The sequence below is a fragment of the Mytilus californianus genome, unplaced genomic scaffold (assembly GCF_021869535.1).
Source record: "Mytilus californianus isolate M0D057914Y unplaced genomic scaffold, xbMytCali1.0.p SCAF_2, whole genome shotgun sequence".
Classification (NCBI taxonomy): Eukaryota; Metazoa; Mollusca; class Bivalvia; order Mytilida; family Mytilidae; genus Mytilus; species Mytilus californianus.
In genome coordinates, this window is record NW_026262668.1 from 136,340,622 (window position 1) to 136,363,957 (window position 23,336).

Sequence of the window (23,336 nt, forward strand, 5' to 3'; positions counted from 1 at the left end):
CCAACGCAAATTCAAAAAGGGAAATCCATAAAAGGTGACAAAATCAAATGCTATCTATCAACAGAACAAGTGAAAAACAACTGCCATATTCCTTGCTTGGTACAGGAATTTCCCGACAAAATTGGTGGGTTAAACCTGGTTTTATAGCGAGCTAAACCTGCCACTTGCATGACAGTTGTTTATAGTTCCATTATATTAAGACCATGATTGAGTAATTTGACATTGCCTGAACTTCGATAATTGCGTTTGTTACTACAAGTTATATTGCGCAGTATTTAATTCGCTTTTATATTTACCACATTAAATAAGAACTTTATCGTTTATTTATGTCGGGTTATATTTTTATATTCAACGCATGTTGCAAGAAGATCGATTGTCATGTATACATTTATAATGAAAGAACGTGAGGAAGTAGTCGGCGAGGATCCAGAAAAAGAAAGGATTTTCAGTAAGAAAACCGGGTTGGGCTTTATTCCAATTGTAGACGAAACTCGTGTCTGGCGTACACACTTATAATTCCGGTATCTATGATGAGTTTATTTCATCGAGTTAAATGTTTTCTGAGAATAGTTTTCAATGGTTTCATCAACGGAATAGTCAGCACTTCGGTAGTGACATGATTTCTAACAAACATTTCTAAAAATGTCCATTTATAAATCATAAAGAAACTAAGGTTTCAACCCCCTCAGGCAAAGTTGATCTAAGATGGATTTGGCTATTTTTACTTAGGTCATTGTGGTCATATAGCTCTTCAACTGTTTTGGTTCTTATAATACACCCTTGGCTTTCTAACATTCGGCTTTGAGCGTTCCTGATGAAGGTTAATCGAGACTAGCTCTTCGGACACATGTAATTTATAACGCGTTGTTTCCATTTTTTTTTCTGATGTAAGGTTGTTCTTAGACCGGACATCGCTTGCTTTACCAATGTAGGGAATAAATTTCGAATTTTGGTAAACTCGAGTCATTTTTCTAAAATAACACAGTATTGAATAAAAATATTATGTTTGATTGGGGAGATTTTTTGAGGACTAAATGTTTATATAATCGCATATGTTGTCTGTAACTCATGCTTGTTTTGTAAAGAGTGGTTAAGAAGGGGAGTAGTATTTAAAATGTGGCTATTTTAATCATTTGATCCTATTCAAAATCCCTTTTCAATGTTGACTGTCATTTATGTCTAAAATTGTAATATGATTAAGACAAAATATGATGATAAGAAAATCGTCTACCAATTGCAATGACATATTTTTCATTAACTATCCATAGACGGCAACTTTCAAACACCAAGAATTTTGACAACATTGGTATGAAATGAATTCTTACTTCTACGTATAAGTGTTTTCGCAAAGCGGATACTGCTTGATCCATCAATTCAAAACTCTAATTTGGACTCATGGTCAAGGTAAAATAAGACAACAGTAGAATAGAAAATGGAAACGGGCAATGTGTCAAAGAGACAACAAACATACAAAAGAAATCAGCACAAGGTCATCAATGGGTCTTCAACGCAGACGGGCTTCAGCTGGCCCCTAAACAATAATGTATACTAGTTCAGCGAAATGGACACCCAGTATTTCTGTTTAATTGAACATGTTGAATAGTAGATTGTCAAGAAGAAATATTTTCTTAATATTTTTAATATATGGTTCACAAACGTTTCATCATGGAGCTGTGATAGCTTACAAAGAACCTTAATGATAAAGTTTGTTTTAATGTGTGAACTCAAGAAGAATAAAAGAATTATCCACAGTTGCCATTTGCACCAGTGTAACAACACTTCAAGAAATCTATCATATTTTAAAGTTATTGAATATAATAATTTGTGTTCAAACATATAAAAACAATCCTTCGTTAAGTATATTTGAAGCCCATCATCGAAACCAATATTTCAATGTACTCACAATAAAAAATAATACCTTCAATAAAAAAAAAACAATCAATTTCAAACCAAACACAAAAAATCCTACAAAACGATAAAGAAAAACCAACCACAGAAATCCCTAGAATGTTATTTTTCTTATCAAACCACAAACTTAAAGCGGTGACGTAAAGCCTCTTGATAACTTTCCTAGAAGCACGTGGCGTATGCACTAACACCGGTACCATACGTTCGTATCATAAAAATCCTACAAATAGGTAAACCACCTACAAACGCCGTTAGCATTTACCTTCAGCTGACATCGACATAGATCAATTGTTTTATTATAACAATATGTTTTGTAACTCTTAAATCGTATTTTATAGCTTAGAGACAGTAACAGATATGTCGAAAATGAGGTGTCTTTTCGTTAGAAAAATATAAGTTTTAAATCGGTGTAAATTTTTTTTTATAGTTGCCATTATAAATTAATTATCTCAATGAAAATTAATTTAAGGCAATTTATGAATCTCTATAGGTGTTATTTTCAAAGAAATACTTGGGATGGTAGCGGAAAGGGACATTGCATATATGGATATTTCACTATGTGGGATATTAAATAATTTGACAAAGTTTTATCGACTAATTTTAATGCAATTCACTTTCTTAGTTACAATAGAAATCATGGAGTATATAAGTATAAATGAAGATAACATTTTATACATTTCCCGTAACAAAAGAGCCTGATTCTCAACAGAAATATACGACAATCGAACCGCATACCCGAAGTCAGCGCTCAGATATGCAGAGCCGAAAAAAAACTTTGCAAGTTCGATCGATGGTGGCAGGAAAGATTCCAATTACATTATCCCCACCTCCATATGCATTATATATGTTCTAATCTTCACACGCAAAAGTGCAAAAACTACCTTACTCGTTACCTTTATTTCAGTTTATTTTTGACTTATGTATTGTGAGTACACATAACATGGGATGAGGTGCACATTAGGTAGAACATCTCCATGTCAAAAGAATGGCGAAGGATACCAAAGGGACACTCACACTCATAAGTCGAAAACAAACGGACAACACGTGGCTAAAAAAGAAAAAGACAAACAGACAAACAACAGCACACCAAACATCATAGAAAACAAAAGACTGAGCAACATGAACCCCAACAAAAACTAGGGGAGATCTCAGGTGCTCCGAAAGGGTAAGCAGATCCTGCTCCACATGTGGCACCCGTCGTGTTGCTCATGTAAGTACAAACCCGGTGATATGTCTAATTCGGTAGGTCAGATTCGGGGGAAGGGAACGAGATTGTAGTTACGACAATTGGAACATCGTCATCTATGAAACAGATATTCTATAACGGTCAACCAACTCGGGATGGCGTCCGTCAAATTTTCGAAGAGATGATTCAAACAATTTATTAATAATGTATGCTCAGATGTAAAATTTACAATATGAAGAGTGTGTATTACCACGTTTATCAGGAAAATAAATCCATTCGAATCCATTCGAATCCTCACTCAGTCAACATGTCACAAGAGGAAATTAGACAAAATTGCCCGCCACATATACATATGCATGTTGAAATAATTAATTTTGTCCCTGGTTGCTATTGTGCTTTTATGTTTATTTTCTCATTTCCCAATTTCATGATGATATCAGGTGCAAGATATCTGCGATGTTCATATTCTTAAAAGATGTGAAATTACTAAAATTAGTAATATAAAAATACAAACAATCGCACTCAAAACTGTTGTCTAAATGCTACCGCCTTTCATATTTTACCTAATGATATATATATGAAAAATGAGGACATGTTATAGGATTGCCAATGAGCCGGCATCTATCATCAGAGACCAAATGACGTTTATGTTAAAAATCAAAGAAAAACACCAAAGTCCGAGCAAGATGAACTTCTTCAATGACTTTTGTTGCTCTGGAAGGATGAAAAATAAAACTTTCTATATTTTCACGTGAAATACCGACTTTTTGTTTTACCTCAGTGCCTGGCACGACGATTTATTGAGGGGCACTCATCGTAATGCTCCTCTTATTTACGTGAATACTAGATTTTCCAACGGGTAGGGTTACATATTTCGGATTCTATAGCTGCATGTTTAAAAAAGTATTTGGAATTGTAAGAAGGAAAGAAATTTATCAAACAATTGTATAATTTTAACATGAAATACGTCTGTGTTCATCATTATTGGTACCTAGCACGATGATTCGCTGCTTCTCCAACAGATAGGATTACAATATCGAATGTTAAAGAATGTTTTTTATAATGTCTTTATATCTTTGAGAGAATGGATAAATAAGTAAATTCAATTATTGTAATAAAACAAAACTTCCTGGTGCTTTTACGTTTCTTATTATTTATTCATGGATACAACATGATCGTTTAATAAAACATTATCCTCTTAAGTTTCAGATTTACCATCTGCAGCTACACATTGTTTATTTTAAGTCTTTTTTTCATCTACGCAGAATCCATTTGTTCTATTAAAAGCGCATATGACTGTCTGATTAGACCAGGTGGACACTCTAAACATACAAGACGTTGGTAAGTTATCTTTCACTTTCATGAATATAAAACTTGAGTACGAAATAAAAGAATTATAGTCTGTTTTGTAGGGTTCTTATACATGTTAGAACAACTCAATTTTCAAATAGTTACATACTTACCGTAGATATTTTTTTCAACCCGAAATAGGTTAACAGATGTATTGATATTCATTGGCATTAGGTCGATTTCTATGCGACGCAGCTCATTTGTTAGATATATACCTCTCTTTTTTCACATTGCAAAATACAGACGAAATTTAACTGGTAACAAAAAACTCATCATAGATACACGAACATGATGAAACGAGGGATACCTTTCATCGAATAAAATTACAACATATAAACAACAATACATCAAATAACATGGCCTTAAATTTGATGCATTCATTATATTAATTAGGTAACACTTAATGAAGTAGGACAATAAGCTTTTCTCAGACAAAGCATTTGTCCGTTGAATGCTGGAGACAGGGTTTGCTTAAACATGTATTGGGCCTTATTGTTTGATGTTGTATAAACAAAATAACTGGTATGTTACTTTTATCTTAAAATTAGCAAAAGTTTACCATCACATTTTGTTGTATATATTTCATGAAATCTCTGTGAAACGTCCATTATATTTATCAATTATTATAATAAGGCATTGATTAAAACGTTACCCTAACATAATTTAGTGGTTTAAGCATTAACTGACTTTATTTTGCTGATATTTACATTTTTGTCTTACTTGCAACTCATGAAATTTAAAGAAATGCTTAATTGAGTTTTAAGTCGATTTGAATTTATTTTAGCATATTAAAATCTATCAATATGTAACATACAGCCAAACAACCATAATTTGAACCTCATGAATTTATCTTTATACTTATCCTAGGTAATTCTTTTTACAGTAAAGCCGATAGTTTTGAATTCATGATATAAAATATTAACAGGTAACAATTTTGACGTTTGTAAATACCAGGCTTATAACTTAGTACGCCAGTAACACATTACGTCTAAATAAGACTCATAGGTGAAACAGTAGTTGTGACATGTTGATGATTCTTTAATGTGAGACACAGTAGTATTTTGTTTACCTGACATCATATTACACTTTTATGTTCCCTACTCAGGTGAAGGAGGCAGATGTTGGAGCCTCGTAACGGGATATATGAGTATAAAATATCATTTCAATTTATTTAGGGACAAGTGCAGTATTTGTTTTTAGTACATATTTTTAAAATATATATTTTTTGACAATTATACCAAACGGTTTTTCATAACCACCAAGTTAACTGGCGGTTGCTATGTTTCCATAGCGTGTCTTTTGACTTTTGATTTCTAAGACAAATAAATAAAGTGCTTCTATTACACATAACGTTTCTTTGATTTTCATCACAAACAATAATTAAATCATGAAATAGGAGTATAATCGCTTATTGTGACAACACAACTACCATTTTCTAATTAGTTCGTTTAGTTTCAGTAGCGTAGTAGTGGACTGAAAGTAGGAGAGGACAAGCTCCTGAAAGTGACAAGCACAAAAAACTACCTTCCTACAGTCGTATAGTCTGGAAGTTAATCAGTGTCCTCTTTCATTATCGTTTTTTATTTTCAATATTGTTGTGGCCAAAAATTGGGAGGAGAGGACAAAATTGCAGTTGACCATTGTAAGGTAAAATTTTAAAGAAGAAAGAGAGAAAATTAAAACAGAAGTCAAAAGGAGGATTTTCAACAAGTACTTCGTAATCTCATTTATTTCTAGGAAAAATTAAAAGAGGAAAAATCTTTGTAAAAAATTACGTTTTGATAAAGTTTATTCCTTCTTCACAATAATAGTTTACGATCCTTTGAGAAACTAAGGTTTTAACCACCTCAGGCAAAGTTGACCTTTGATGGATTTGGCTAGTTTTGAGGTCCTTTTTGGTTATATAGCTCTTGAACTGTTTTGGTTCTTATACACCCTTGGCTTTAAAATTTTCGGCTTTAAGCGTTCCTGATGAAGGTAAATCCAGATAAGCGCGTCGAACGCATGAAATTTATAACGTGTTGTTTTCATTTTTAAGGTAACGAACGAGTGGAGATACCTAAATTGAAAAAAAAGTATTTTGATTTCAGACTGATATAGCCTTATAGGTAGACAACAACTATGAATCTGACTGTTTTACTTCTTCTTTTACTGCCTATGTACTGCAAATCACAAAAGTAAGTGTTTCTCACTTTGTTTAGTATTATTTCAACTTTTATATAAAAAAAGCTCGTTTTCCTTCGTAATAATAATATTATTAACATTCAGATTAATGTAAAATCATTTATCTAATGAACAGGACCACTTATTCGTAATAAACAAGTATACACACTATTTTGGATTTTAAGTACATAATGACGTTACATCATTTAAAAACGAAAACTTTAACTTGCATTTATAAATATATCGGGAAAATTATGAATAATTATCATTTTTAACATTACTCCATTTGTTTACGGATTAGGTTAGTTTTTAGAACTGACACCCATTTGATAAGTATAATGAAGTAAGTTGTACATTATTTTTTTTTCTAGCTGTACTTATATGGTTACAGTTCCGAAGGTCACAAGGATAGGGATAGACCTCGATGTAGCTATCACAATTTTTGTGAAGGTACCACAAAAGTTAAACATTGTTACCCTCTTTAAAACTAGCAGTTCAAAAACTGTTGCAGGAGCATCCAGAATTTTCCGCGGAAAACCAGGTAATTAATAAAGTCAAACTCGATAACACTATAAGATATGACATTTACTGGTATTGTGTAAAATTTAATAGTCAATTTTACCGTATTATTTGCATACCTTGCATGAAGGGCCAATGTGAGGTTTTCCCATCACTTGGCGTCCGTCGTATGTCGTCTGTCGACGGTTAACTTTTACAAAAATCTTCTCCTCTTAACCAAACTTGGCAACAATCATCATTAGGATATCTATTTTAAAATATTTGTCCAATGAGTGTCCAATCACATCAAAACAGTCAGACAACTTATTATAAGAGCTATTGCCTTTAAGTAACTATTTTTACTAATTTTCTTTCTTCATTATTGCCTATTATCTTGAAAATTATAATAGATAGAGAGAGAGAAACTTAATTAAGTCAACAGTAGTATACCGCTGTTCAATAGTCATAATTCGATTAAGCAAAAAGAAATCCAGGTAAAAAACAAAACCGAGGGAAACACATCAACTATAAGAGGAAAACAACGGAACAACAGAAACACTGAACTACAACAAAAGCAAACGCCAACATACATAGAAACGGACTGTAAATAGCAATCGCCAATAATGATCATCAAGACATGATCTATAAATAAGTGAAATCGTCAGAAGACTCCTTATTGAAGCTGTTGCTCTTTAATGACAATTTTCATCATTTGTTTTGCGTTTTTGCATAAAAAGCTATATAATAGATAGGTACAAACTTAAATAAGCATAAATGATTAACAAGACAAAATCTTCTAATCAGTCTACATGGTTGAAATCGTCCAACGGCTCCTTATTGGAGTAATTGCCCTTTAATGACGATTTTTTCCACTTTTTGTTTTTGTTTTTTCCTTATATCGGAAAAATTATAAGAGATGGATAAAAACATAGATAGGCAAAAATGATGAGCAATACAAGATCTACGGTTGCTTTGGAAGGGTAAGTTTTAGAAAGGACAAATCATGCCCTATAAACAAGGTTTCGGAATATGACATCTGAAGATGATTGAACCTGTTTTACGTTTATTAAATATATACATACACTTGGGATTCGTATGGAGACCAGTAGGTGCTTCATTAACACCGACTAAATTTATTAATTTGTTTGAGTCCTGATTCCATACAGGGTTTATCCCAAAAAGTTAATGAAATGAAGCCGCCATACAGACGAAGCCCTCTCATTGCAAAATTCAAAGATTAGTGTCAGTTGACTCAAAGCTATCCCATTAAAATAAAAAAAAATATGATACCAAATATACAGCTGTTAGTTGCGCTTCATCTGTTGACTTGTATGTAGTAATTTTCATTTTTATGCAGCACCATTCATCATCACCGGCCAATAATATCAATAAGCATGACATTGCGTTTCCTATTATGATTCTGTTAATCGTGGTTTGCTGCTAATGAGGTAGCTATTGAAAAGCAGGTTCTTATAGTAAAGTTCAAATCATCCTTTCGAAAGTTTAATTGACGCCATCATCATTGGAATTCCCGCTATGGAGCATCTGTGTAACTTACTGCTACAAGTATATTCAGGTTTTAATAGCTACAATACCATCCTCTTTTTTTAGTTGTAACATTACCTTATTTGAATGAAAATTTATTGGTCATTGAGCAACGATGGATGGATGATGAAAATAACACTTTATGATTTGGATAGTAATTTTGGAGACCGTTTTTAGTCTTCTTGTCTTTTTCTTTTGACTATTATGTTGTCTTTTTGTCCATTTATGATTGTCAGAGTTCCGCGATATCTTTACTCCATTTCATGTTAAAAAGATGGCTTCCTTGATTAAGGCGACAGTAGATTATCAATGTTCAAATCTCGTTAATCGAGTACGAAGAGACAAATCAAGGTAACAAACAGAAACTGAGGGAGTTGCAAAAAAGAGCGAGACCGGGTCGTCGACAAGATCAAAATTTTATATTCGGGAATAACACACAATTGGCAAAATTACAGATCAGAGGACAATACTGGTATCTTAGGATCTATAACTACGAAAACATATCGCTAGTGAGTAGAGATACAAACAAATCGTATCCCTCAAGCACTTTTAACACGCTGCACTTTTTATAGCTTTTGGCAAATTTCCAGAAGTAGAAAAGCAATGAATAAACCAATATATATAATATTTTGTAAGCGAATGTTTTTTTTCTTTTGACTTACAGCAATTACCAATGAATTTTGGTTGAATTTGTGGAGCAAAGCAAAATATAGCGATAAAAAATAAGAAGAAAATAAAGACATTACTAAAAATAAATGAAAATTAAATCTTCCTATTCAACTAAGTTTCATCAGCATTCCTCATTTGACTCTGTCTGTAAAGTATAGTCAGGAGACAATTGCCTTTTCCCTTTATATTTTAAAATACACATGGTTGGAAGAAGATGCTCCACAAGGCAGACAAGGTGCAGGAAATCATTAAAATTCAATATACCCTATTTTTGTTATCAATCTTCTTTGTACATGATTTGATAATTCACAGACAGAAGCTTTTTTGATGGTCTTTAAGTATAGCATCAATGAAAGTAATGCATTTTTCAGATATGCAGCGAGTGTCCAACATATTTCTGCACAAGTAATCAAGTTTTGTCTCTATAAAACAGTTCAATATGTAGCAATAAAGAAAATATATAATGTTTCATACATTTTATTGTCTGAATGAGAAAGGTAATTATCAAAATATTCGGACTGCTAGAATTACCAAGGTTTATCATACGTATCTATAATTTTTGTGAGAACCTGCAGAAGTAATATGTATTGCTTCTACAGGAATATGCCGTATCTGATTGTAAAATTACCCTCTCCTGATAAACCGTATATGTGTAAAAATAATTTGCAGACAACAGAAATCTTTAAATCTGTTAACGGTGAATGCATAGTAAATATATGTTTTAAACAATGGCATGAAAAAATACTGCAGACTACTGAACTACAAAGAAGGTCTGGTTAAGTTAAAATTTGAACTGCTATACTTTTAATATTTATACTATAACTTAATTATGTGTTATTTAGTTTATTGATTACATTATTTAATGTCTAGGAAAACCCGAATTTATCAAACTTAAGGTAATGTTCTTTCCTTTTACTTAAGGTAATGGTTTTCCCCTTTACTTAAGGTAATGATTTTTCTCATTACTAAAGGTAATGTTTCTATTTCCTTTATTAAACTGTCAACAATATGCATGGTGTCCACTGACAATGTTATATAAGTTGTGTTGCTTTGAGGGAAAGGTTTTCCAGAAAACAGTTATGCTGTTTTCTATTCTGTAACCTTTGTACCTTATGAAGCATATCCTGTACCAGCACAGTGTCGGTAGTGTACTGGTGATGCATTTAACGACGTTAGTAATGTGGTGTTGGACAACAGTATGGTCGATACAATTTTACGAGATTACTTTTCCAATATCTCAAACAGATTTTGTTTCATTTCATCAAAGCAGGGTAGTTAACTATTTGAAAAATTATATTTATTTTCAAAATGGCAAAATTCAACATTCTTTCAGTTATACAATTCTTTCTGCATCATCAAATGGATGATATGATAAACCCTGTAGCTTTTTATACATATTTTTTCATCAAACAAATAAATTTAAAAAAAATCATTATGTTCAGAGTCAATAAATGGACTTGACATATAAAAAACTATATATATATATAAAACCCTAGGTAAGATTTCAAGTTCATAATTAAAAGATTTGGTATAACGAACTTAAAGATGTTGATAGATCATCCGTCTGTGTAACGTGGTTTTTCCTGTAAAATTTACTATGATTAGATTCCAGATAATATAGTGCCAACAAGCGGATATCAACTTCATATCATAAGTACTGGAAGTCTAGTTTTTCATAAAACTTTTTACAATATTCGAATTGACGGGAAGAACTCATCACTATTTATACAAACAGACAGACCAGTTTACAGACCCGGTGACAAAGGTATGACACTTTATTTATATTTTGAATTTAGATTTATTTAAGCATACTAATTATCTTGTACAATTATCTAACAAATATTTGTTTTCTAGTGCAAGCCATCAAAAACTCTTTGTGATGTTTTGATTCAAAAAATGTTTTTAAAATTGAAAGTTAAAATATACTTCTTCATGAAAAAAATATTCCATTCTTCATCAATGTTTGCATTTACTTTTGAACTAGAAATGTAAATAGTCATGAAAAGAAAATATTAACAGGAGAACTCTTGACGCACTATATTATTGAAATAAAATGATATAAAAGACACAAGTAAAAACAAAACAATATCTAACAATATTACACTGTAAAATAAATGCTCAAAGTTACAAAAACACGTCATAGGTACCAACTTTTAATTTTATACGCTAGTCGCCGTTTCTTGTCAAATCACGTGGAAAGCCAAATCATTTCAGAAGCTAAAGAGCATTAAAAATGATTTTTAAAAAGCGAAAGAGATTGCTGAAGGTAAAAAAAACCTTAGAATTTCGTATGATTTTCAAAGTTTTAAGAACATTAAATTATCTGCAAATAACTTATCAATAATATTTCATGTCAATTTCTTGGCTAAGGATACCATCGAAAACGAAATACACACCAGCAACGGCTTTGAAAACTAGATGAAAGTACTGAAACATCTACTACTATCAAACCATGCCAATTCACACTCCTCAATCAGTATAGCTATATATTAACCCATTTTGTCGTTGGCGATTGTTAGTTGTCTATTGCAATTCATACAACACAACTTTTACATAGTATCTCATATCTAATTATTATTTGTTTTTGTTATTTAAGTCCAGTTTAGAGTATTTGGACTGAAACCTTCACTTAAAGTAGTCGAACATCCATTAGACGTTGTAATTTTTGTAAGTATATATTTTCTATAATACCTCAATAATTCGAGAATAATTTGCATATCTACAAATACTTGAATATGATTGGTCCGTAAAAATGTCTTTCCTGGTTTATACTTTAACATACCACGTTGCTGAAACTACCGTCGCTACCCTTGTAAACCATAGGTCGATTTCGAAGTAATATATTCGTGCACGATACACATGAATGGAATAACAGGGTTCAAAGAAAGGTAGGATTTATTGAAATATAACAAATGTTTGGGTTGAGAATTATAAGGATTAGACACATTTTCCTTTCGAGGTTAACTGTCGATAACGATCCATTGTATTAAGAATGTGCATCGACCCAGTTTGCAAACATATAGCTTCTAGAAAAAAAATAGTTTGATCCTATAATAATTGTTCTTTATTGTTTTGGCAAAGAAAATTACATGCATATTACAATAAAAGAACTGTGTTCGTTTTACTGTTATTACTATGGTTTGTATAAAGTACTATGTACTGGAAACTCAAAAGAGTAACATAAAACTGATCCTTCGCCTCTCTATTTCATGAACATAATTGTTATCACAGAAATAATGCGGAGTTAGCTTAACTGATTGAAACAAAATTCAGACACCTATGATTAATATTGACAGACTGAATAGTTATTTCTAAAACACAAAAATTTTAAACTCTCAAGTTTGATAATAGTTATGGGAAAATATAATTGTATTTATCCAATATGTTTGCAGACTTATATAATATCAAAACGCAGCTTTTCGGGTGCATAAAATATACTGTAACTTTCATATGCCGCACATATATGTATGAAACGTAACGAATTTCAATTGTACGTTGGACGATTTTGATTTTTGATTCGAGCATAATAATCCCTTTGACAATTTCCAATGAATTGCTATTTCTAACATCCGCTTATCACTTCATTTAAACGATATCACACTTACAAGACATTGGATTTGTTAAAAAAAACAAGGTATTTTTGAGTACACAAACTATCTAAAAGTATGTAGTCGTTTTGAAGCGTTCAAATACAATTACGGAAGAGCCCTATGTTATATAATTGAAATGTTAATCAATGATGACGCAACTGACAACTTAAGCGTAAAAAGCTCCGAAATTCAACATTGAACGTTCTGAAAGACATTTACTGAACATCATTGCGTTGTTATTTGTGTGGTGAATGTTGTAAAAAATTTGGTTTTGAAATGATCTATCTGTGTACTTTTGGAAGTATCATTTATCAAAATGAAATAACATATCACCGTATATTAAAAAAAGAAACTTTGACATCTTTTTATTTTCTGAAATCTGACCATAATGAAAACTATTATTATTGATAAACCTCAGCATAAGTGAAGGGTCTTTTCCTTCTCCTTTAAAGAGTTATGTTCAAACTCTTTTAGGTCATTTTTAAGTAACAACAAACAAAAGAACTATGTCAATTGGACCTTCTTTGATACGATAACTGTACTTGAATTTTTACTAGAAAACATTTTTGTTCGCTATGGAGATTCCGTATATCGTCAAGTTATCGAATTCCAATGGGGACTAACTGTGCACCACTTATTGCAGACCTGTTTCTGTACTGTTATAAGTTACAATTTATGACTAAAATTAGCAAAGACCCATCGAAACAACATCTGATAAAAAAATTTAATAACACTTTTAGATATTTGGATGATATATTGGCTCTCATTAATGACGACTTCAGTATTTACAATAAAGAGATTTATCTTGCTGAACTGACTTTAAATAAAGCTAATACTAACAATGAACACTGCCCTCTCCTGGATCTTGATATCTATATCTTTAACGGGAAGCGTAATACCAAAATTTATGATAAAAGAGATGATTTTTCATTTCCTATTCTTAATTATCCATTTTTAGATGGTGACGTTCCCTTGTCACCATCTTATGGTGTTTATATATCTCAACTTGTTCAATTCGCTCGTGTAACAACTTATTTGATTTTAACGAAAGAAATCTCTGTATTACTGAAAAATTATTACACCAGGGTTTTCGATATCACAAACTAGTCAAAACATTTACTAAATTTTATCATCGGTACAACGACATCATTCGTAAATATAAATTAACATGCAGACATCTTATACGTTCAGGTATTTCACATCTAATCTTTTATGGTAATATTATATACAAAGCACAAAAATATCGTCATTCACCTCAAAAGCTAACCAAACCTTTAAACAGACTTATTCAGAAGGGATATAGTTACGATACTGTTGTCAGGTTATTAAAGATGGCATATTTTGGAATAAATATTGAATCACTCATAGGGTCTTTGCATCGGAAATAAACACATTAATTCTTAAACCAGTTGTTGGCATGATACGGGTTATGTTCCTCTCATATATTTTATGATGGTATGATACTAAACCCCTAACGGGAGGGATTGGGCTTGATTTTCATATGATGAAGACATAATCTTTCAATCAGTTTAATTGAGGTCTGGAGCTCGCATGTCAGTAACTGCTAGTAGTCATTTGTTAATTTATGTATCATTGCCATTTTGCTTAGTTTCTTCTGTTACCTATTCTGACATCGGACTCGGACTTCTTTTAAACTGAGTTTTACTGTGCGTATTGCTGTGTGTTTGTTTATTCTACATTGGCTAGAGGTATATGGGGAGGGTTGAGATCTCACAAAACATGTTTAACCCGCCTCATTTTTGAGCCTGTCCAAAGTCATGAGCCTCTGGCCTTTGTTAGTCTTGTATGTTTTTTTAATTTTAGTTCATTCATATGTTTCGGAGTTTAGTGTGACGTCCATTTTCACTGAACTAGTATACATTTTTGTTTAGGGGCCAGCTGAAGCCCGCCTCCGCGTGCGGGATTTTCTCGCTGTGTTGAAGACCCATTGGTGGCCTTGGACTGTTTTCTGCTCTTTTGTCGGGTTGTTGTCTCTTTAACACATTCCCCATTTCCATTCTCAATTTTATCTCTTTTAAAAAGTGGTGATAAAATAACACCAGGAAATTACCGATCAATTTCCATATTGCTCACGCTCTCTAAACTTTTTGAGAAACATGTTGCTTTTCATTAATATTTATTCAAAATATAGATTACTACACAAATCACAATCCGGCTTTCGCTGAAAACACTTATGCTATGCAGCCCTTACCAATTTAATACACAGTTGGTTGAAAAATATTGATACTGGTAATCTAATTGTCTGTGTATTTCTAAATCTAATGAAAGTTTTTGATATGTTGGATCATAATATTCTATTTCAATAATTGAGATGCTACAAGATCTCGAATTTTTCACTTTGTTGGTTTGAATGTTGTCTTTCTGTAAGAACACAGAGGGTTTGTGTTAGACATATTATATCTAATTTTGAGCCTGTGAAACTTGGGGTGCCTCAAGGGTCCTTTTTATATTGTTTATAAATGATTTACTATTAAAAAATATTGACAGTCAAATTGAAAAGTATGCTGATGACATACCATTACACATGGTTGGTAATAGTATATATTCTATCGAAAATAATGTAAATAATGATATCTGTTTAGTAAATATTTGGTGTCATAAACTCAACATGTTTATAAAGCCTACAAAACAAATTAGTATTCTTATATATTGGACAAGCATATAAATGTTAGTATAGATAAAAAAATTATTCAAACGGTGAATACAAAAAAGGTATTAGGAATCAGAATACATCAAGGAAAGAGCTAATTAATCATTCTTTTTAAACCATTAGCTCAAGGTTATTTATTTCTGCAAAAATCAAGAAATATCTTATAATTCTTATATTCTACCAATATTTGACTACTGTTCCACAGTATGGCGTAATTGTAATAAAAAATACCCCCAGAGATTAATAAAACTACAAAAGAGAGCAGCAAGAATAATTTTAGAATCATCTTTTTTTACACTATCGAGAGAACTTTTTGACAGATTTAATGAGTTAGGTTTCCGAGACAGAATTTCATATCATGAAATAATTATAGTATATAAAATCTTACACGATAAACTCTTGATGATCTGAAAAAGTTGTGTGTTCAGAGATAGATTATTAAATAACATGAAAACTATGAATGCCATTAATCTTATGTACATATACTTTTTGTTTGTTTTTTGTTGTTTATTTGTATGTACTATATTATTTTGTACTTACTTTATGAGGGCTCCAAGTAAGATTAGTGAAAACTAATTGGGTAACCCTCTTTAAATAAAGATAATAAAGAGTATTATTGTTATAAATAATATTCATTTTTACCAAAAATTAGTTAAAATCAGCGTAAATTTGATATCAAAATCATAAATGAAATATGCCTTGAATATTTATGTTTATTTTCGCCAATTTTACCTTTTCATCAAAAGCTTAAATACGTCCGAATAAATACCGATCTCCAAGGAAAATTCAAAACGGAAAGTCCCTTATCAAATGGCAAAATCAAAAGCTCAAACACATCAAACGAATGGAAAACAACAGTCATATTCCTGACTTGGTACAGGCATTTCCTTATGTAGAAAATGGGGGATTAAACCTGGTTTTATAGCTAGCTAAACCTCTCACTTGTATGACAGTTGCATAAAATTTCATTATACTGACAACAGTGAGTGAACAAAACAAACAGACATAATAGGTTAAAATGTCAAAAATAGGGGTACAGCAGTCAGCATTGGGTTATAATCGTAATCACCTTAAAAACAAACAAATATGTCAGCAAAGAAAAACAAAATGACACATAGACAAAGCTCCTAAGCAAAAAATGAAAGACAGCAATACACAAAATGACAATAGCACAATAACACAATGGCGGGATGTATAAGTACCGAGCCACGCCAAAAGTTATTGTGCGTACAATTTGTTACGTCCGACACGAAACATGTTGATGTTTTGATAAAAGTTCTGTCGGTTTTATGAATAATGAATAAAAAATGAGATCAAGTTTTATAGATTTTTTAGAAAGGCTATACCTTCTGAGTCTATAGATATAAAAATATAAAGCTTATGTTTATTCCAGGATACTTTGGGTAATCGTGTAAAGCAATATTTGAAAGTAACTGACGATTTTGGAGTTTTTGGTGGTTTTTTGCAACTATCATCTGTAACGAAACTTGGTGATTGGCAGATACAAGTATCACAGGCTGTAAGTTGGTCAGCTAAAAGATAAAATTACAAAAGACATAATCATGCATCTATGTGTTATGTCTTAAAAATCGTCCATCTCTAAAAAACATCAGCCTACTTTGACATTTGATAAGGTCACACGAAAGATTAGTCACTTAAACAGAAATTAAAGGAGATTCTTTAGAGCGATCTATGTTCTCGAACAACTCGTTGTTTTATTAGTATAAGCTCGAATGTATTTATAATAAATAGTTCAAGAATACACATAACTGTATAATGTTTTCAAGGTATGAGATATAATGATCCAAATATTTTGTTTGAACATATGTTTTAGTGGTATTTAAACTATTGAATTTGATCCAAATTTATAATGTATTCGTTTTGTAAATTATATCCACAGGGATCAAAAGAAACAAAAAAGTTTGCTGTTGAAGAGTACGGTAAGGTTATTTGTGCATAGTATTTATCTTTGACATGTTTAAAAGAGTATAATAAACATACCAAACTCCAAGGTAAGTTCAAAAAGGCAAAAGTCCACTGAAACTGACGAAATCAACGTTATCAAATAGCTGAACGAGTTATATGATGTCTTCCAAAATAAAAAAAAAAAGTATTTTAAATATATTACATCTACACACGCTTGCTCGACATTGTTCTGCCAAAAATTAATTATTACATTTTTGATTCATATTTTCGTAAGGTTTTCGGTATGCATTTAAAGTACTAAACACACAAGCGAAATAACACTTTATGTTCTTGTCATCATTATATATTATTATCAGCATTCTTACCCGAAACGATATTTTATACAAGATGTCCTATGCAAAAAAGAGAATATACTAAGACGATAATCAAAATTGCCTCGGTCGCATTACGTTTGTAAAGTGTGTTATTTTCATTTTGCATAAGTCTAATAAAACAAGTATAATTATGCACACCCTCAAAATCAAAAGATGAAATACAAACTATAATAAGAAAACACTGAAAAGAAAACGAAAGATTGAACATCACGAACATGCCTCTCTCATCCATCATAAATATTCCGGAAGGGTAATATTCCTGCATAGCGGGTAACATCCACTGAGTTACTCTTTTCTACGTTAACCCTAACTCTAAACATGATCGAATGTCAAATGTGAAATAAAACCACGGTTCAAACAAATGTGTTAATGTAAATTATATTTCTGTTTGGGTAAGGTTGTTCCTCATATTCAAATTGACGCAGATCTATTTGCCGAAAGACCATTTAATATCACAAATGTCAATTTTAATATATTGAAGACATCAACGTGACATTAAAGATTACATTTCTCCACAATAACTATATAGCTTAGTATTTCTATTTATTAAGAAAAATAAAGCACGACAAACCAATGGCTTTTATCACATCAAATCTATTTCGCTCCAGACCTTCTTGTATATATCACAAAACATCGATCACTTTTAATTCTGTATATTTTATCCATTTCCTGTTCTATATTTCATTTAGAAATCATGATTTCTTATGTAGACTTATGTAAAGTATCATCATGTAATTCATTAATGATCATTTCATCTTTTCGTATGTTACATAATAGGCTTATAGATAACTGAAAAACAAATGTACAGCAATATCAAATACTATTTAACATATCAACATATCAACATATTTCTAATCCTTTATAATTACATATTTTTTTCAGGAAATATTGTTTTAAGTTATTATAAACCAATGACTTAAAATAAAATATAGATTAATTCGATTCCATTTGTCTGAGCACTGGTCGTTGTCGTTGGTTGCTGTCTGTCATATTTGTTTTCCGATTATTGTTTTGACATATTAAAGTCAACAGTAATTTACCGATGTACAAATAACATAAATCCGTTAAGAAGATAAAAATGAATATAAAAACCGACTTTGTTAAGAGACAGAGTAAACGACTTCTGTTAAATCTACAATCGGTCAGAATGCCTCAAGTCATACATAAGAACGTCCGTCTTTTCGTTAAAGTGATCCATATTTTGTGAAGTCGGTGCATTTTATAGCTGACTATGCGGTATGAGTTAAATCACTGCAGAAAGCCGCATGGTAATATATTGTTGCTTACTTCCACATTATTTGGACTCTGGCGGACAGTTGTCTTATAGGCAAGCATACCACATCTGCTTATTTTTATAAAGAAGATGAAAAATTGTAACGTCAAAATATTCACAAAATGGAGAAGGAGTTTGTAGGTACGGTGATTGAAAGCAGCAATGTAATTACTGAAAACCAGATTATTCTTTCTATCCAAACAAACAGTACATCAGACTAGTATTGTTTTAGTTTCGTCTGTTTACCCGCGTTTTGTTCTTGTTCCCAGGAAAAGTTACGTATTATGGTCTAAACGTAAAACATTAAATATAGTCTGAATATGGTAATTTCTTTCCAAAAAAAAATAAAAAAAATTGATACATGTAATAACCTTTTGATAAATTGACGGCACAACTGTTTTCTGCATATATAGAAATAAGAAGATGTGGTATGATCCCAATAAGACAACTCTCCACAAGAGATCAAACGACATAGAAATAAACAACTATAGGTCACCATACGGCCTTCATCCATGAGTAAAACCTATACCGCATGTCAGCTATAAAAGGCCCCGAAATGACCAATGTAAAACAATTCAAACAAGAAAACTAACGTCCTAAATTATGTACAAAATAATTGACGAAAAATAAATATGATATACAGCAACAATCGACAACCACTGAATTACAGGCTCCTGACAGGCACATACAGAATGTGACGGGGTTAAATAGTTTGAAGGCGTACAACATAAGAACAAACTATAACAATCAGTTGAAAATGACTGTCATCAGATTAACTGCAAAATAAACAATGCGGCCGATCCAATAACGTCTCAAACCAGAAATAGATTCTTTGTCTACAATCGTACATCTTAATATGAAATATAAACGTTTTTTTAAATCCTGTAGTTGGTTGTATCATAAAGTATAAGTGAATATATAAATGACCATTGCTCGATTGATGCACGGCGTAATATGTTGTTAAAACAATCGGTTTCAATTCTTAATGTTCTATTTAACTTGTAGAGTTACCAAAGTTTGAAGTAAAAGTTTCACTACTTGATGTACCTATAAAGGAAGACAATGACTTCGTCATAAGAGTAACAGCAATGTAAGTAAGGAAAAAATATTCTTTAAAGCTTATTTTGGATAAATCGAAAATAGCACTAAATAATAATAACTACTTAGTTAGAGTGTCTTATAAAAGAATCAGGAATAAATGCGCACTCAAGTAATCCCACATACAAAGACATATCAGTTGACAAGGATGAGATTTTGGCGAATCATAAGTCCTTCATGGCTTAAATGAACATTACATTGAACAACAAATCTGAGGACTTACCTTGTTTGTATTGGATACCTAAGCTTCACAAAATTCCGTACAAACAACAGTACATTGCCGGCTCATCTGCATGTTCTACAAAGGAATTGTCCATTAGATTGTCCGCAGTGAAAGAGGGTCTTCAGAAATACTTTGAAACTGTTTAATCGCGTAGTGGTATTAACCATATTTAGATTCTGAAAAACGCTTAAGAACTTCTGGATAATTTTAAATCTCGATCTTTCTCTGAAATTAAATCTATCAAAACTTTTGATTTTTCAACCCTGTATACCACCATTCCCCATGTGCATGTGAAATTAAAAAATCGTCTAAAAAGAAATAATCCACTATGCTTTTCAATATTAAATTGGTAGCATACGCCATAAATTTATTACTTTGGGATACCATACGGCATATTCTGTTAATAGTGATAAAAAAAGTAAACATGCTACCCAGAAGAACAAGTGATCAGTATGCTAGAGTTTCTTATTGACAAGATATTTGTTGAATTTGTAGGTAGACTTTTTCAACAAATTGTCGTCATTCCTATGGGAACGAACTGTGCGCCTCTCCTTGCCGACCTCTTCTAATTTTCATATGAGTCGGAGTTCGACATAAGCGGTCATTTCAGTACCAGAATCTATGACAAACGAGACGATTTTAATTTTGAAATTATCAATTTTCCCCACCTTAGTAGCAATATACCAACTTCACCTGTATATGGGATATACATTTCCCAACTCATTCGGTATTCAGGAGCTCGCAGCTGCTATTCAGGATTCAAACGTCACCAGTGTCTGAGCTGAAAGTTGATGAACCAGGGTTATGTCAAAAAACGTTTTGTCCTTTTTCTAAAAAAAAGTTCCTCGAAAGATACCAAGACCTTGTTGATAAATATTCCGTATCAACTTCACAAATAATACATGATGGTCTTGATGTATACATTCTAGGTGGTGACGTTGTTTATCATCTTAATTACGTGTTATAGTGTTCTTTTATTTGTCTTTGTAAATTATTAACCTTTACTGTTTAATCCATATTTGGTAATATCCTTTTGGCGTGGCTCGGTACTTATACATCCCGCCGTTGTGTTATTGTGCTATGGTCATTTTTTGTATTCTTGTCTTTCATTTTTGCTCTTGTGGTTTGTCTATCTGCCATTTTGTTTTTCTTTGTTGACATATTTGTTTGTTTTTATAGTGATTAAGATTATAACACAATGTTAACTGCTGTAGCCTTATTTTTGACATTTTTCCTATTATGTTTGTTTTTTTCGTTCACATATTGTTGTCAATTTAATGGAAATGTATGCGACTGTCATACAAGTGAGATGTTTAGCTAGGTATAAAACCAGGTTCAATCCACCATTTTCTACACAAGAAAATGCCTGTACCAAGTCAGGAATATGACAGTTGTTTTCTATTGGTTAGCTGTGTTTACGCGTTTGGTTTTGCCATTTGATAAGGGACTTTCCGTTTTGAATTTTCCTTGGAGTTCGGTATTTTTGTTATTTTACGTTTTAAAAAAATATTAATATTTAGGAAAACGGGTATATTTGATTGATTCAACATGCGACACTATTCATGACACATTTTGAAAATAAAAAATATATAAATAAATAGAAAGGCACTTTTATTAATTTTCCTCATCTTAATGTAACAGAAACATCTTCAAACATATATCCATATAACTTAAAACAAGATAGTTCATTTACGATACTTAGCAGTACTTTTTTATCTGCAGACAATTGCTAATAATGTACTTAAAGGTTAATTCTTTGCGGTTTCTTATACAAAGCATGAATAACAAGTGAAGCCTTCTGAACGATATACAGTAGTGAATAAATAGTGAGATTTTCATACAAATGCTTTCGGTTGTTGGCCGTCAAGCCATTAATATTTCAGTATACCCTTCATTACTATTTGTGCTTGTCTAGCTTATACTTATGCTATCTTTGTAGTTCCAAAAAGGTGTATTTGAAATTAGACGTTTCAGTTATAATTCTTTTATTTGAAATTATTTAAAAAATCGATAGAATATAAACTTAATGCAATGCACGTTGATCTATAAAGACGTTTTTTCACCCTTTTATGTAGTTATTTAAAACACTCATTCACACTATTTGTAAAAATTCAGAGGTAGAACTCAAACAGAAAAATAATATAAAAAATAAACTGAAGAACCGAACCCTATTAGCCTCATAAAATAGAAGGTAAAAACAACTATAAGATATTTGTTTATTTTTGTCTTTCATGTTATATTCATGTTACTCTTAATGTGTCCTTGAACTGTACCAACTTTTTGTTTTGAGTATTCCCCAAAGTAAACCTATGTGTATCGAATATAGTAGAAAACGGAACATTTTACTTTTATATGTGATTTTTGAATTTAGATTAACATTCAAGTTATTTATAGTATGGTATTTTCTGCACTATAATTAAGCACACATATTATGTTTGACTGTGTTAGGAGGTGTGAACCGAATTGTGCATTCTATCAAAATCATAATGTATCTTTACAGATACACGTTTGGAAAACCTGTTGAAGGTATCGCTGTTATAAAAATCAAAAGCACTAGTAGCTGGGTACAAGATATCTATCTGGAACGAAATATCAAGGTAACTTTCCACAAAAGATATCCATCTGGAACAAAATATCAATGTAACATTTCACAAAAGATACTCTATCTTGAACGAAATACCAAGGTAACATTTCACAAAAGATATCTATCTGGAACGAAATACCAAGGTAGTATTTCACAAAAGTTATCTATCTGGAACGAAATACCAAGGTAACATTTCACAAAAGACATCGATCTCGAACGAAATACCAAGGTAACATTTCACAAAAGATACCTATCTGGATCTATATATCAAGGTAACA

General features: G+C 31.6%; 1 protein-coding gene and 1 long non-coding RNA gene across 2 annotated transcripts in view; both read left to right on the plus strand.

The window, feature by feature from the left end:
- The first annotated feature begins 4,387 nt into the window (after positions 1-4,387).
- LOC127731150 (uncharacterized) lies at positions 4,388-7,142 on the plus strand. Its single transcript, XR_007995518.1, has 3 exons — positions 4,388-4,435; positions 6,535-6,621; positions 6,979-7,142. It is a non-coding gene; the product is annotated as an uncharacterized LOC127731150 (long non-coding RNA).
- Positions 7,143-9,807: 2,665 nt separating this feature from the next.
- The window catches only part of LOC127727833 (CD109 antigen-like), an 82,861-nt gene continuing 69,332 nt past the window's right edge, over positions 9,808-23,336 (plus strand). The window contains exons 1-7 of the mRNA XM_052234948.1: positions 9,808-9,816; positions 10,925-11,084; positions 11,916-11,986; positions 16,974-17,099; positions 17,481-17,520; positions 20,159-20,243; positions 22,975-23,071. Of these exons, the coding sequence (XP_052090908.1) occupies positions 9,808-9,816; positions 10,925-11,084; positions 11,916-11,986; positions 16,974-17,099; positions 17,481-17,520; positions 20,159-20,243; positions 22,975-23,071 (588 nt within the window). The remainder of the gene's footprint in view (positions 9,817-10,924; positions 11,085-11,915; positions 11,987-16,973; positions 17,100-17,480; positions 17,521-20,158; positions 20,244-22,974; positions 23,072-23,336) is intronic.